Genomic DNA, 15,141 nt, shown 5'->3' on the forward strand with positions numbered 1-15,141 from the left:
GCATGAGAAAACCCCAAAACAAACTGAAACCACCTGTACTTTAGGTAAATCTCAACCGATGCACATTACAAACTCCAAAATACACAGAAATAACCCCTCCCCAATATCACCTCACCCTTTGACATAGCTCTGAACTCACCCACTTTTGGCAGGTGTCACCCGCCAAAAGCATCCAGACACCCGCCCACCCGCCAGCTCATCTGTTTCACCTGCCTTGGAGCCATGGACTAATTTTTGCCGGGACCTGATTTCGAAATCCCGAAATCTGGTCCCGGCGCGACTCTTCCTGCGCGAATGGAGGCGTGAAAAGCAAGTTAAATGCTTTTCACGCCCCCATTTCCTCCCCCTTCCCCTTCCTGGCGCTCTCCTCCAATGAGAGGATTGTGCCTGGGAGCACACCCCCCGCAAAAGGTCGGCGACATAGAAGTAGGACTAACATTTTATTTGTTTTACGGCAGTCCTACTTTTCTGTTTATGGCCTGTCTGGGTTTTCTTTTTTTTTTAATCTGGTCACCCTAGTTCTCACCCGCCTTGGTGTCAAAAAAGGTTGAGAGCTATGCCCTTTGATGCACATTACATATCCTCAAAATACACTGAAATAACGAAAAAAACAAAACTGAATCCGCCTGCACTTTAAGTAAATCTCACACCTGATGCACATTACAAACCCCAAAAATACACAGAAACACCCCCTCCCCAATATTGCCTGACCCCTCATGCACATTACAAACCCCTTAAATACACAGCAATGCCCCCTCCCCAATACTGCCTCACCCCTCACCCCTGATGCACATTACAAACCCCCAAAATACACAGAAATCCCTCCTCCCTAATATTGCCTCACCCCTCACCCCTGATGCACATTACAAACCCCCAAAATACACAGAAATACCCCCTCGGCAATATTACCTCACCCCTGATGCACATGACAAACCCGCAAAATACACAGTGGTGGAAATTGAAAAAATGCGGTGGGGGATCCCACAACACAAGTGCGGGGTGGGGGAGGAGTTTGGGGGGGGCCATGCCAGAAGGGGCGTGGTCTAAAGGGGGCAGGGCTCGTAGTGTACATCCAGTTATGCTGGAATAACTAAAAAACAAAAAAAAACACCTGCGACGGCAGCATTGCCTTTTACCGCGGCTCTGGCAGTGGCACTGGTGTGTAATGCACAATGCTCGCTACATGTGCAACTGATTGCTTTCAGTTGTACATGTTGCAAGCATTGTGCATTATACACCAATGCCAAAGCCGCGGTAAAAGGCAATGCTGCTGTCGCAGGTGTTTTTTTTTTTTTTTTACGTATTCCAGCGCGATTCATGGGCTTGGGCTGCTGACTCTGGCGGGATCCCGAGATCCGGCTCCATATCTGGTGCCGGATCTCGGATCCGTCGAGAGCCGGCCCAATGACCAGCACTGAAAATACACAGAAATACCCCCTCGCCAATATTGCCTCATCCCTCACCCCTGATGCACATGACAAACCCCCAAAATACACCCCCAAAATACCCCCTGCCATAGCTCTCAACTCACACGCTTTTGGCGGGTGACACCGCCTTGCAAACAGCTGACTCACCCGCCAAGCCACCTTCACGCCCATTCGTTTCAATGGGCCTCTCACCCGCCAAAAATAAAATCGGGTGTTTTCACCCGCCTTTGCAACATAAGTGGTTGAGAGCTATGCCCCCTGCCCAAAATTGCCTCACCATGACGCACATTACAAGCCCCCAAAATACACAGAAATACACCTCCCCAATATTGCCTCACCCCAGATGTACATGACTAACCCCCTCCCCAATATTGCCGCTCTGCATTAAAGTAACAATCAGCATGAGAAACCACATTACAATCAACTAAAGAACATGTGCTTTGCAGGGGAGGAATGCCTTCCCGCTCGTGCAAAAAAAGATGACAACGTGAACGTTCCTACGTTCAAACCCACGTGATGCAGAGCAGCCCACGTGATGAAGCGGACGTTGACACCCACGTGACGCAGGCAGCCCACGCGATGAAGTGGCCGTCGAAGCCCACGTGACGCAGGGCAGCCCACGTGATGAAGAGGGGGCGGGCCTTGCAATGGGCCGTTTCTCGAATGGGAGCTAAAGGCTCATGTCCGGTCTCCAGGCAGCAGCAGGTGAGTGCCTGCGCTCCGGCTCTTGCACGGACGTGGACATGCGCTCCTTTCGGCCTCCAGCAGCTCGGACGCGCTCGCCCCCGCCTTGTTATGTTGTCAGGAGGAGCGCTTTTGCAACCCCTGGGAGTGCACGTTGAAGCTGCAGTTCCTTGCATTGTACTTATCACTTGTTGACATTAAATATTTTAAGCACGTGATTTTCTAAACACCTGGTTTTGAAATGACATGGGGCAGCCTGTAGCTGCTCTGCGGTGCGGTTCAGGCTCTGCAATGCCATACATGCCAACCCTACAGATATAGGCTGCAGACTATTGCTTTTTAAGCAGTCCTGCAGAATTGCATGGCAGATCCCACTGCTTTTTACAGTGACAGGTAATGTTTGTGACTATAAGGCAGGCTGCAGGACAAAGCGTGCAACACACGTGTCTGTCTGTGCAGTGGGCTGGTAGGTGATTACTTTTATTGGGTTCAGACCAATCCACTAACCTGACAACCACGTCCTGCACTCTGGCCGGTACAATCCTTAGGCGAACCACCAGTGAAGTCAAATAGCAGAGCATCACACAGCATCTGCCTATCAGACTGAGGGGGGTTTCAGTCTCCAACTTGCACTGCAGGAATACATATGCATTGCCCAGGCTGCGGCTACAGAGCAGTGGCAAATGTTGCCTACCAGCTCTGTGTGATTACCGTCTGTGAAGTTATGTAATTGAATTTGGTGTTAACGTACCATTCAGAATTATACATTTTTAATATTTGAACATTTTTCCATGTTGTGCTGTTTGGTGGGTTATCTATTTTAGAATGCTTCAGTGGTGCCAACCATGTATATTTTGTATTTTTCTCTGATGTCATTGTTATGAAAATTATTATTTTTTAAACTTGAAAATCCTTCATCTTTTTAGTCACAGAATGTTGGCAAGTATGCAATGCTCGCAGACGCGGTAACTGCTGTACAGCTACTACACAGACCCTGCTCTGGTGCAAGTTACTACATATATAATACCTGTGCCGCTGTAACTACTGTGCAGCTACTACACAGACCATGCTCTGGTGTGAGTGACTGTGTATATATAATGATACCTGTGCCTGATATGGCTCACAGACGTGGTATCTGCTGTGCAGCTACTACACAGCCCATGCTCTGGTACAAGTTACTACATATATAATACCTGTGCCGAATAATGCTTGCAGACGCGGTAACTGCTGTTCAGCTACTATACAGACCCTGCTCTGGTACAAGTTACTACATATATAATACCTGTGCCGGATAATGCTTGCAGACGCGGTAACTGCTGTGCAGCTACTATACAGACCCTGCTCTGGTGTAAGTGACATACATATATATATATATATATATATATATGTCCCGTGAGTGTTCTGTTGCCCCCCGTGTCTGTGTGCCCCCATGCCCCCTAGGGAGTGTCTTTGTGCCCCCATGTACCCTCCATAACTCCCTCCTCTTCTACCATCCTCCTTCCCACTTTCTCCCTCCTCTTAACCTTCCCCCTCTTAGCACTTACTCTTATCATCTGTTCCCTGGAATTTTGATAGCAGCTTGTCTGTCTCCCCTCCTTGTTTTTCTCCCTCCTCCCCCTACCCCTGCTCTTTAAATTTGTCTCTGACAAATTTGCACAGTAGCGTGCCTTGTTCACCTCCTTCTCCCTCTCATACCCCCCATGCTCCCCTCCCAACCCTCCTCTTGTATACCATCTGCACTACATCAATTGTCGTCAGACATAGTAATGTTACTGCTTGCTTTGTTCTCCTTTTCTTTCCCTTCCCTCTTGCCTTACTTGTTCTATGCACTGAAATGTCGACAGGCCTATTACGATAGTTATTTTTCACATTCTGTATTGTTTCAAGGACTTTAACTGAATGTAACTGTATTTTCCTATGTTCCCTCCCTCCTTGAAGCGCTTTGAAACACATTGTGTATAGGCGCTATATAAATAAACAATCACACAATCAAACAAATGTCACTTACATATATATATATATATATATATATATATATATATATGTGTCACTTACACCAGAGCAGGGTCTGTATAGTAGCTGCACAGCAGTTACTGCGTCTGCGAGTATTAGCCTGCGCAGGTGTGTGTGTGTGTGTGTGTATATATATATATATATATATATATATATATATATATATATATATTTAGAAAGAAGGAAGAAAAGGTGAACCGCACTCCCGCAGGCACATAAACTAGTGCCAAGTTAAAAAATGGTCGGTCAAAACACACCGGACACAGTAAAAAGATTACAGATGTCTTTAATGTTTTACAAAATTTTAAAAAATGCATTGTGTAGAAACAAATGCACAACACATGAGCAGCACATAGAAAACAAAACAACAGCAGGACGCCTAGGTGTAGCAGCCTGCAAACAACGCGTTTCGCGCTATACTGAGTGCTTGATCACGTGAGGGGGAGTGGGTTTGGCAAAAGTAAATACACTTCAGAAATGCAGTCCCTTAACTATGTCAATGGCAACAACTGTTAAGACAACATGAGGGAACAAAGGCGGCCATATTGGAAGGTAGTAAAAATACAGGCAAAGTCTGAGAAATGAAAGCACAGTGCATTAACAAATTCTCTGCAAGTTGAAAGTGGCCCTGACCACGATGTGAGACACTGTATGGAACGTAATAGTCCCAATATAAAGTCAAAACCTAATAAAAATATTGATATGAGGGACATGATAAATATAAATGCACAGTGCATTATATTACAGTCTAATGACCACAGGGCAGACCACCATAATGTAGTGAACTATAATAGCCACACTCAGAATAACAATGTACCTGCATTAAAATTACAATTGCATAAATAGTAAAACGGCCAGATCTGTCAAATAGCATTCAAGTGAACATATGCGTCCTAAGTGACCCATGGACACCCTGTTAAGAGAAAATGATTAACCGTAGTAAAATCATGTCACATGGGAATCCCTAGCATAAATAGGCAATAATACCAATGCCCAAGCATACAAATGAATGCTTGCAAATGTTCAATCAACCTCATGAGGTAAGTAAACAAGTCATGTGTTCCCATCACTCAAGTAAAATTACAATAAAAACAGGCCAGCCGAGTTTAGATGTAAAAATAAATCAAAGATAGGGCTGGACCAACAATGTTAAAAATGTCAACATGGCAGTGCAAATAGGCAAGGTATTATGTGCAAAAAGCAAGAGTAGCAGCTAAAACATGGAATGTCTGTTGTACAGTGCAAAAAAGCATAGCGAACAGTAGGACAACAATGTGTCTAGCCAACTTCAAAATTGAAGATGTCTTAAAGTGCATCAACATGGTTGACAGTGCAAAATGCAAAAAATAGCAGCTATTCTGTCAAAGTGCAAGTGCATAAGCAGTAATAACAAGCCATGATGTAAAAAGCACGCAAAAGCTATATAAGCAGCATGACAAATTAAAGCCAAAAGGTAAATAATACCGAGGAGAAAAAGGAAAAACATAGATATGTAAGAAGACTGCATGTAAACCACCAAGATAAACTAAACATGGTTAATAAAGCACTCCCCCTATAATGCAAAATAATCAGCTAAAACAGGCAGGTAAAGAAAAGTGAAAATTGTACAAAATGTGAAAAAGGTTAATAAATCAATACCTGCATGAGACCAACAAACGTGAAACAGGAAATATAAAGTTAAGGAAGTGTCCTACGGGGAAAGCAAGAAAACCCCAGCAAAGGAAAATAAAGCAAAATAGCAGGAGAGACAATAGAGTAACTGAGGCAAATAATTAAGTACCCAAAAAAGTATAAAGCTCCTCGTCTACATTGTGACCACTGGGATATTTAGTGTCAAGATCTAAAATAAATCTGGTTTCGAGTTGTCTCAGCTTCAAAATACGATCACCACCCCTTGGATGAGGAGGTACATGTGCCACAGCAAAAAAGTTAACATTTTCACATCCTTGTTATGTTCAGATTTAAAATGTTTAGCCATGGGGAATGTCGGATCAGAATTCTTAATGGCTCTCAAATGTTGCAGAATTCTGAGTTTCAATTTGCATGTAGTACTGCCAACATGCCAAAGCAGACAACAAAAGTGGTATCACAATTGATGGAATGACGTATCATTTGCTGTGTTTGTGTAATAGGATGCACAAAGGATTTCTTAGCAATGGCATGTGCACAAGCTTTACACTTCATGCATTTGGTAAATCCCGTGTATGAAGATGGAAGCCAGGTATTAGAACACTGAATCTTGCCCCCGGAGGTAAAAAGCTGGACACAAGTTTCTCCCTTAAAGAAGGTACACATTTGTACGTCAAGGTAGGTCGGTTGCCCAAGATGGGCTTCAAGTCATTATCCAGAGTAAGAACATGCCAATGCTTTTCCACAATTTTTCGAATATCATTGGAAGCAGTATCAAATGTAATGATGAGTCTAGGATCATTATTCATGACAGTTTTAGGATTGGTATCGTACAGTAATGTATCCCTGGACATTCCACATGCTCGAAGATATGCCATTTCAATCGTTCTTTTTTGATCGCCTTGTTTAAGAAAATCCATGGCTGTCTGTGCACAGTGATAATCAAAGCAGGCAATATTGGAATAATTGCGGCGATACCGAATAAATTCGCCATAAGGGATGGATTTTTTGCAAGATGTAGGATGACAACTGTTCGCATGGAGTGGTAGACCAGTATTAGTTGGTTTCTTATGTAATGCTGTGCTGATGCCTGAATCATCTATCATTACATTCACATCCAAGTAGACAATCTTTGAGCGACTATGGCATTCAGTGAAACTTAGATTGACCTGATTGTTGTTAATGCTTTTAACAAATGACAGCCAGTCACTTTCGGTACCCTTACAATAGATAAACACGTCATCTATATACCGCCACCAAGAAATAATCTGTGTCGGAAAGCAGGATAGTAACAAGTTAGACAGGAAAGTAGCCTCTGACCACCCCATTGTGAGATTAGCATAGGATGGTGCAAAGGTACTGCCCATCGCAGTCCCCCTTACTTGCCGATAGAAGCATCCTTCAAAAAGAAAAACATTATTGTGTAGACAGAGTGAAAGCATGTCCAAAATCGTAGAACTGTGCCCAAGGTAGTTTAAAGAGCGGGTGTCCAAAAAATATTTGCATGCAGAAATACCAATAGTGTGGCTAATGGATGTATACAAAGAGACTATATCTAAGGCGGCCAAAAGCAAACCCTCCTCCTTTAAATATTACACGGCCACACTTCCCTGTTCGGTCCACAAACAAGATACCGATTGGCTAAGGGGCTGGCTTCATGACTGCGGACACGTGACATCTTTGCCCACTGGCTGCTGCGAGACGTGTTCTGTGTCATATTGTTTGGATGCGCCCGACATCTTGGATCCGCCGAAAGCGGAGCAACAACCAACGTACACATGCTCTTATTTATAAAACTCTTTTGCTGTGTCGCTGTCAAACACCTGGCTGGCTCTCCGTCCGGGCGCTTATGGTCGAGATGGCAGTTCCGCCGTCATTGAAGGGTCCCATGCTGTTTCCCTCTTACCTGGAGTAGCGATCTAGCTTCTGTCCTATTGTTTTTCTTCTGGTTTTAAGCCCCGCCTTCGTTTCCTTCTGCGCGTTGCAACCCTTTTGTTCTCTGCTCGGTTGCCGACGCTCTGTTGGTTTAGTGATTTCTCCTCCGTGCCGTTTTCTGCCTCTTTTCGCAGGTCTCGTCCCGTTGCCTTCCTTCCTGGTTTCCCTTCAGGCTGCGTCCCGGCTCGTCTCTCCCCTTTTCCTTTTTTTTTCTTCCCGCCTGCTCCTCTGCCTTTCATCCCTTGTTGTTGTTTCCTCGTGCCCTCCTCTTTACTATTTTCTTTTTTCTTTCTGGCCTTCCACCGCCCTTACCTTTTACAGTTACCATTCTTCTTCCCTCCTCTTCTGTGCGGCTCATACCACTGTGGAAGTCTTCAGCTCCAGATTCCTGCATTACCTTCTCTGTCCCCTGCTGCAGAATCCACCATCTGGCTCTCCTGGGTACTCCTGCCATTGAGTCATCTGCTTCTTCGCATACATCCACAACAGCAACATACCCTTTTGGGCTACACCCGTACCTATCAAGACACCACCGTTAAGAGAGTTTTTATTTTTTTAGCCAACGCTTTTTTCCTCTCGCTGGCCATTCCGGGAGGGGGTACCCTGCATCCCTGTCACTCTATGGAGGCAGGGTGGCTTCCGTCTGGGATAGGCCATATCTCTACTCAAAAAGAAAGCCACAGAAGAAGGGACGTCGAAAGAAGTCTTCTTCAGAGGAATCAGGCGAAGAGGAGCGTGGGAGCGGGGGTGCGGGGGCTAACAGAGAGTATTTCAGTGATTGACATTGACAGTCACAGAGCATTGGGAAAGGTTCAGACAGTAAGACATGGGTGATCAATGAATGCATTTGTTCTGGGGGTCGGTCTTCATGATGTAATTTCTATGGACACCTTGTAGACTGTAGGCCCTGGCCACAACCACCGTAGCATGTGCCACCCATGCATACACCCGTAGTATTGTGTTTCGATTCTTCAGTTTCTGATGGCTCTTGAATAATTTCAGTTGTTTCCCTTAAGCTTTCATCAATATTTTATTTCCTTGTAGGACTCGTTATTGTCTTTTAAATATTGCAATGCTTGTCTAACTTTGTGTAAGTCCACTAATTGTTGCCAGATTTTTTTGTCCTTTGTTGGTACTCCATTTACCAAGACTATTAAAGAATGCTCTATTGAACGTTCCACTCCTAGAGTGTGTACATTTTCCGTTAGATCTAATGGCAAATAAACTACTTTTCCACGAATGCCTTTCACCAATTCAGAGGAAGGTAATTTTGCTGTTTTGGATGAAGGCGTATAATTGCTTGAAATGGTTGAACTGTCTGAATTATTATGCTCTCATACAAATTGAGCTGTTGCAAGATTTTAGGTAATGGAAACAATTCTAAATTATTTGTAATAGTACGTGAAGGAGTGTGGCTGTAGTACAGTAATTGCAACATATTAGGCGTTCAGTTATTTCATATTTGTTTTCTTCTAAAAGGTAGAGAGCTAATTCAAACCACTCAGTCTTAATTGTCTTCTATTTTGTATGCTATGTCCACATTTTTTGTGTTCCTTTTGTAAAACGTTCTGCTGCAACACACACACACGCATGGTTTGGAACCTCCACTGATGACCTTATTAGTTTTACTGTTTCTTTTCTGTATGTGTGTAATAGAAGGTTGCTATGTGCAGAATTGTTGCTACTATGTTCTAAAACTGGTGCATTTTGTAAGTGGCTCTCCCTTCCAAAATACTTTCTCTGAATACGGTCAATTTCTTCTTTTAAGTATTTGGGTGTACCATGCAGAAGAGTGGTATTTAAATTGCCTAATTTTGAAGCTGGACTTTTTGCATAGTATATTTTATACACTAGATTTCTTACATTGGAATGATATATTGCTATCCTTTTGTTACCATGGAAGGTGCTTTTGCAAATAGGCCCAGAAATGCAGGCTAATGAATTTCCTTTTGGTCCTGTGTATATCCATATTTTGCAGCACTTTCATTTTACTTTTGTCTTTACCTTTTACATATTGATTGAGGAAATGACGTAAAGATTTGAAAGCTTTGTTTGGAATGGCACGCCTTGATGTGCACAGCCATTTGTATGCTGGATGGTGTGGTTCTGCTGAATCGAGAGTTAATTCTCAGTTTTCAGGGGATACTTTTGTAAGCAGTGTTTCTTGTTCCATGATGGTAGTATTGATTTTCTCATACCCTCGTCCACTGCTATGGATGGCAATTGTGTTTATTTGATGGCTCTGTGGTTGTTGTGTGACTCCATTCACCACCATAAACATGTAAGAAATTATTTTTGTTCACATTCCGTTTATTGCTGAGTTTCGTTTGTAGTTTGGTACTTAGTTTTGTTAGTGCTTTCCTCCTATTTAACACTAATATGAACGACGTCTTTTGAGAAGGATTGCACTGTCCATGAGAGCTTCTAGGATTAACTTTTTACAGTAGGTTTTAAGGGGTGAGGATGATTTCGGTCCTCTTCTTAGTGGATTCTGAAGGACTCTGTGATGAAACATTTTTGCTAAAATACTTTTTACTATGGGTGCTTCTTACACTATCAGGATTATTAGGAACATTGTTGGCTGTACTGGTAGCCGTTTTTTGACAACATTTTTGTGTTTTGTGACACATTTTGAGGGAGGAGGTAAAGTTTCGGTGCTAACCACCTGCATGAGCTGGTTTGTACCAACATTCTCTACAAACTCTACAACAGGTGGATGCTTACATTGGGCACCTTTATTTTTATTTGCTCTACTTCTGCGTTCATTTCTACGGAGTTGCTTTTTGGTAGGCATTCTTTGGTGTCTGTTGAAAAAAAAGTATACTTTGGTCTGTTGTCCAATGTATGTGTGCAGTGTGCATGAGTCAGATGGGGAAGCTCTTTGTCGTGGTGTGTCAACGTGCATTGAACGCTTGCAATGATTTGGTAAGGCTACTTTACTGTTTGTATACTACTACAATGTGCTTCAGATGAGAGTACAAAGTGGGCTACTTGTGACAAGAATCATTATTAATAACCGAAATGCCATAAACTTTTCACAATATAACCTTCTAAGGATTACGTATACACACAGGGATTTGTCAGCCATTCTGCCTGTTAATCTTTGTTCAATAAATGGATATTTGTAGGTAGAATGGTTTACAAATCAATGCTTGCTTTGGTGCCCAAAATAAACAAATAACCCACACAGCCTCTTTGAGGAGTAGTTACAATATAAAAGTTGTACTGTACTTTCTTTTTTTTTGCAAGATAACCATGTTTCTTCGGTTATGTCGTCTGCAGTGTAGATGCTGTTGATTCTCAGGAGAGTAGTCTTCACTGCGATTCAAAAAAACAAAATCAATTACTTTGTGTGTTTGCAGTAGTGATGATACTGCACACATTAATTGTGCTTCTTTCGGCAGAGCATTCACCTTTCATATTTCAATCCAGTGCACGTGTACATTTCACTTCACTCTGTGCAGTCTTGGCATGGTACTTGCAAAATGGTACTTGAAAGTCCTTCAAAATAGCTAAATACCTTAAGGGTATGGAAATGCCTTGTTGTTTACAAGGTGTACTATGCATAGGAGAGAGGTTTGTAAGTGATAGGGCATAGTACTAGGTGGGGAAACATTTTCTACTTGTAAATTAAATGCACGATGCCGAGAAATCGGGAGACCCTCAGAAGGAAATGTCACCACCGCAATTGGGAGCGCTTACTATTCTCATATGATCACATTGCAAGTAGCATTACTGTAGGCTGTACAGAGTACACAACTCTGACATTTTCACATACAAAATTGAGTTCTGGCCTAAATAGGCATGCTCGCAACATATGTACAGGTTATGCGGAAGACAGTAAGCAGTCGTGCGGTTTGTGAATGACAAATCGGACATCTTACACTTAAAAGGGGGAGTGCTGTTATGTACTCCCTAAGCACATTTAGCGGCATTATTTTGTCTAAATTAAATCATAAGGGGTCCACTTATTCTCTGATTAAAATGTTCTGTACTCTATACTCATGCATGTGCACATGCATGGAGCTGTATGTAGAAATTCACAATACTTGCAAGGTAGCTTGTGAAGTAGGTGCTTTGCAATGATATGCGACTTGCATTCAGCATCATCGACAGTAATATTGAAGTGCGCAATGTTGATGACAGAGTTGGAATTAGCGATGTTAGATGTGATTGGTGGATGGTTGTGTGACTGCTTAGTTGTGTCCAATGAGGGACTCGTTTTGGTACCGCTGTAGAAAGGGTGGAAGGACTGGGTAAGAGTTACGTGCCGCACGTAGGCAACGCTTGTCCGCAGGTAGGGCGTGTCACATACAGGTTTCTACAGCAAATCCTGCATGGAAAGGCGACTGTAGGCATCAGCCAATCAGATGTTCACATTGCTCTTTTGTGTCGAAAGACTGTGCGCACACTGAAGATGGCAGAGGTGGAGAGGGTCACGGTTCTGGTGCTTGGAGACATTTTTGTGCATGGCTTACAACATATGCCGAGAGTAGGCATGTGGCACACCATTTCGATGTGAGAGGGGTGGAGGTGGTGTGGAGCGCTGACACTGATGCAGAATTGCCGCAGCATTCGCAAGTTTGTAGAAACATGCGTACAATGACCACTTCTCATGTGGTAATTTTGCACTACTGTGCTTGCCATTTGGGATACGTGTGTTCACGTACTTTGTTGGCAGATTTGGCACAGTTGGTTGAAACACTCATGACCATCTTCCCAACAACGAAAGTATCTTTTTCTGCTTTACTCCCTAGAGTACAATGTAACAACAATTCTGTTTTATGTCCAGATCAAAGTATCGGGAGGTGTATCATCAATCGAGGCATGCGTGCATTCATGCTACGAGCTAGTATGTTTTTTTGCAGCCACAATAACATTGCTCCCAGCAATGTGGATTACTTTGAAGGAGGTGGTGTTGCTCTATCTTCTTTGGGAAATGCGATGTTCTTTTGGAACGTAAGACTTGCTTTAGAGAAGGTTCTGTAATGTTTGCAGGAGTAAAGCAAGGACAAAAAATACATAAAAATAAATAAAATACCAGATGTCTATACGGTATCTGGCCAAGAATAAAAAAAATGGCTCTTTTCAGAGCCTACCTTAAAGGGGATTAGTACTTTAATGTACCGTCATCACGCTCTGATCCTTTACATGTCCGCGAACATGGCGGTAGTTTGCAGCCAGCACATATCACCAACAGGGATTCAGGGGTGGAGACGTATGCAAATGAGAATGAGCGGAGCTAGGGATTGGTCCATAAAGTTCAGTAGGTGTCTTCTGACCAACGTACTTTAGTAAGACCGTCTTCTCCCTCACAGGAGACCACACAGCCATGGCTTTCCATGCTCGAAAACAGATTATCTGGATTTTGGGAGACTCATGGATACATTGGTTGAAGGTGCATGCAGAAAGCTGCAGTTTATCTGCAAATCTCGGATTTCCTCATGTGGAAGTGCACTGGCATGGCATGCGTGGCATGAGATGTCTGGACTTGGTACCTCTCTGTGTTACTTTACAGACAGCGCGTCCTCCCGATATACTGATCATTCATTGCGGAGGAAACATTTTAGGCCGTGTATCTGGAATTTCTTTTCAATTTGCAATGAAGGAAGGACTCGCACAGCTCATGGACATGTTTCCAAATTGTCAAATACTTTTTTCCCGTATTGCACAAAGACAAATATGGCTGCGTTCTTCTGTGTTTGGTCCACAAATGGTGAAAGCGAGACACAATACAATAAGGCTGTGTGTGCCTTTTTAAGAGATGTTGGCATGTCCTCTTTCCACAATGAAAACATTTTGTTTGCAGCACTTTTCATTTTCCGCATAGGTGGAGTCCACCTCACATATGCTGGCAATCAGATTTTTCTTCGCAATGTACAAAATGCATTGCGGCCTCTTTTGCAATCGTACTAACCTATCTGACAATCCGTTTCACCAATCCACAGTTTTTGACCCACACAACACACCACCAAAAGGCTCTTTTCAGAGCCGCCACTTACTCCTAGTGTACACTTCATTGTGTTTGCTCCGCTTGCACCCTCCCTTTTTTCCCCCTACGACTGTCCGCAAACTTTTTCAGAACTCCGCGAGGGTCTACGACCGTCACTTCATAGTTCTATTGTTATACTGAGAAAGGCGACTCTGAAAAGAGCCTTTTCTGTAATTTTTGTTGTTTTTACGTTTATTGCTTAACAGCACACGGCACACTAGGAGAAGAGGATAAGGAAGGGACACCAGCCACGGGGATCATAAAGGGCAAGTGAACAGAGAAAGATATAGGGTGAACTTTATTTAGGTAAGGAGCAGTTCTTCTGGTGCTCTGTGACTGCAGCCTCAAAAGCACTTCGAAAACTCACCCCCTGCAGAGTATTGCGTCGCAATACGTGCACACTACTGTCACCTTTTGAAGCATTGCAAATGGCTTGTGAGGCAGCTGGAGGGAGGCACTCCCCCACATGAGTGTCTTTTGTGGTGGGAGAATCGAACACGGAGGATGCTGTGGAGGAACTCAATCGACTACGCTCTTCACATGGCACCACCTTGCGAATGTCCGCAGTTTGGAATGAAGTGAGGTGTCGCTTCATGGTTGTCGTACCAAAACTGTATGCACCAAATCTCCCGCGATTCAGCACCACCTCCCACTGGCTACACTTCACCAGGTTCGCATATGCTTTTGGTACGTTCCCATAAACAGAAAACAACCGCCACACCCACGACTCCTGGCGAGTGCTCCTAGTGCGGAGTTCCTCCACTTCATTCTCTTCCTCCTCTTCTTCCTCGATCTCTACATCCTCACCCATATATCTCTCTGCAGGCCCTTGGGGAGGTGGTGGTGGTGGGCAGGTTTGGGGGTGGTGCAGAGACTAATGACCCAACAGCAGCCATGCTGCGACCATACCGATTAGTTTACTTTTGGTCACTACAGCAGTAAAAGCAGTACACCTCAATCTGCTATAGCTAGAAGGACAATGAAGATGCGCTCGTGGTGTGGCCATTTGTAGGGGTGGAGGGGTGTGCCTCGTGACCGTCTTCATCCCTGCAAAGCGGTGCAAAAAGTTTACACAGCAAGTCCTGAGGTCAGCTATTGTCTGGGATTTGTGAAATTACATTTTTACACTCTACATTACTTTGCCTTGTGTCTACAAGTTCTTTTGTACTGTTGCGGAAGCACACCAACCGCGCAAATTAGTCCACATGCTCAGCGTGGGTGCGGTCACATGATGACGTCCTCAACACATCCACGCCAGTAATGGAAGTCCCCTGGAAAGCAAATGCAGAGTATCAAACGCGCGCAAGTGTTCTACGAACATTATTCGGGTTCTCAAAGTAATTCAAAGTGCGACAGAAGTGAGATGGACAGTTAGAGACAGGCGCGATGTTGGCTATACTTACGTTTGTATTGCGCATTTGCATGCATGCTATGTTCACTGTACGGACAGTTCCCGTGTCC

The 15,141-nt window shown here is 43.7% G+C and overlaps 1 protein-coding gene across 1 annotated transcript in view; it reads left to right on the plus strand.

Annotated features, from left to right (window-relative positions):
* Positions 1 to 2,056: 2,056 nt before the first annotated feature.
* The window catches only part of ELK4 (ETS transcription factor ELK4), a 93,673-nt gene continuing 80,588 nt past the window's right edge, over positions 2,057 to 15,141 (plus strand). The window contains exon 1 of the mRNA XM_069633154.1: positions 2,057 to 2,132. Within this exon, the coding sequence (XP_069489255.1) occupies positions 2,108 to 2,132 (25 nt within the window). The 5' untranslated portion in view covers positions 2,057 to 2,107. The remainder of the gene's footprint in view (positions 2,133 to 15,141) is intronic.

Source organism: Ambystoma mexicanum, chromosome 13, assembly GCF_040938575.1.
Source record: "Ambystoma mexicanum isolate Mex_15411 chromosome 13, UKY_AmexF1_1, whole genome shotgun sequence".
Classification (NCBI taxonomy): Eukaryota; Metazoa; Chordata; class Amphibia; order Caudata; family Ambystomatidae; genus Ambystoma; species Ambystoma mexicanum.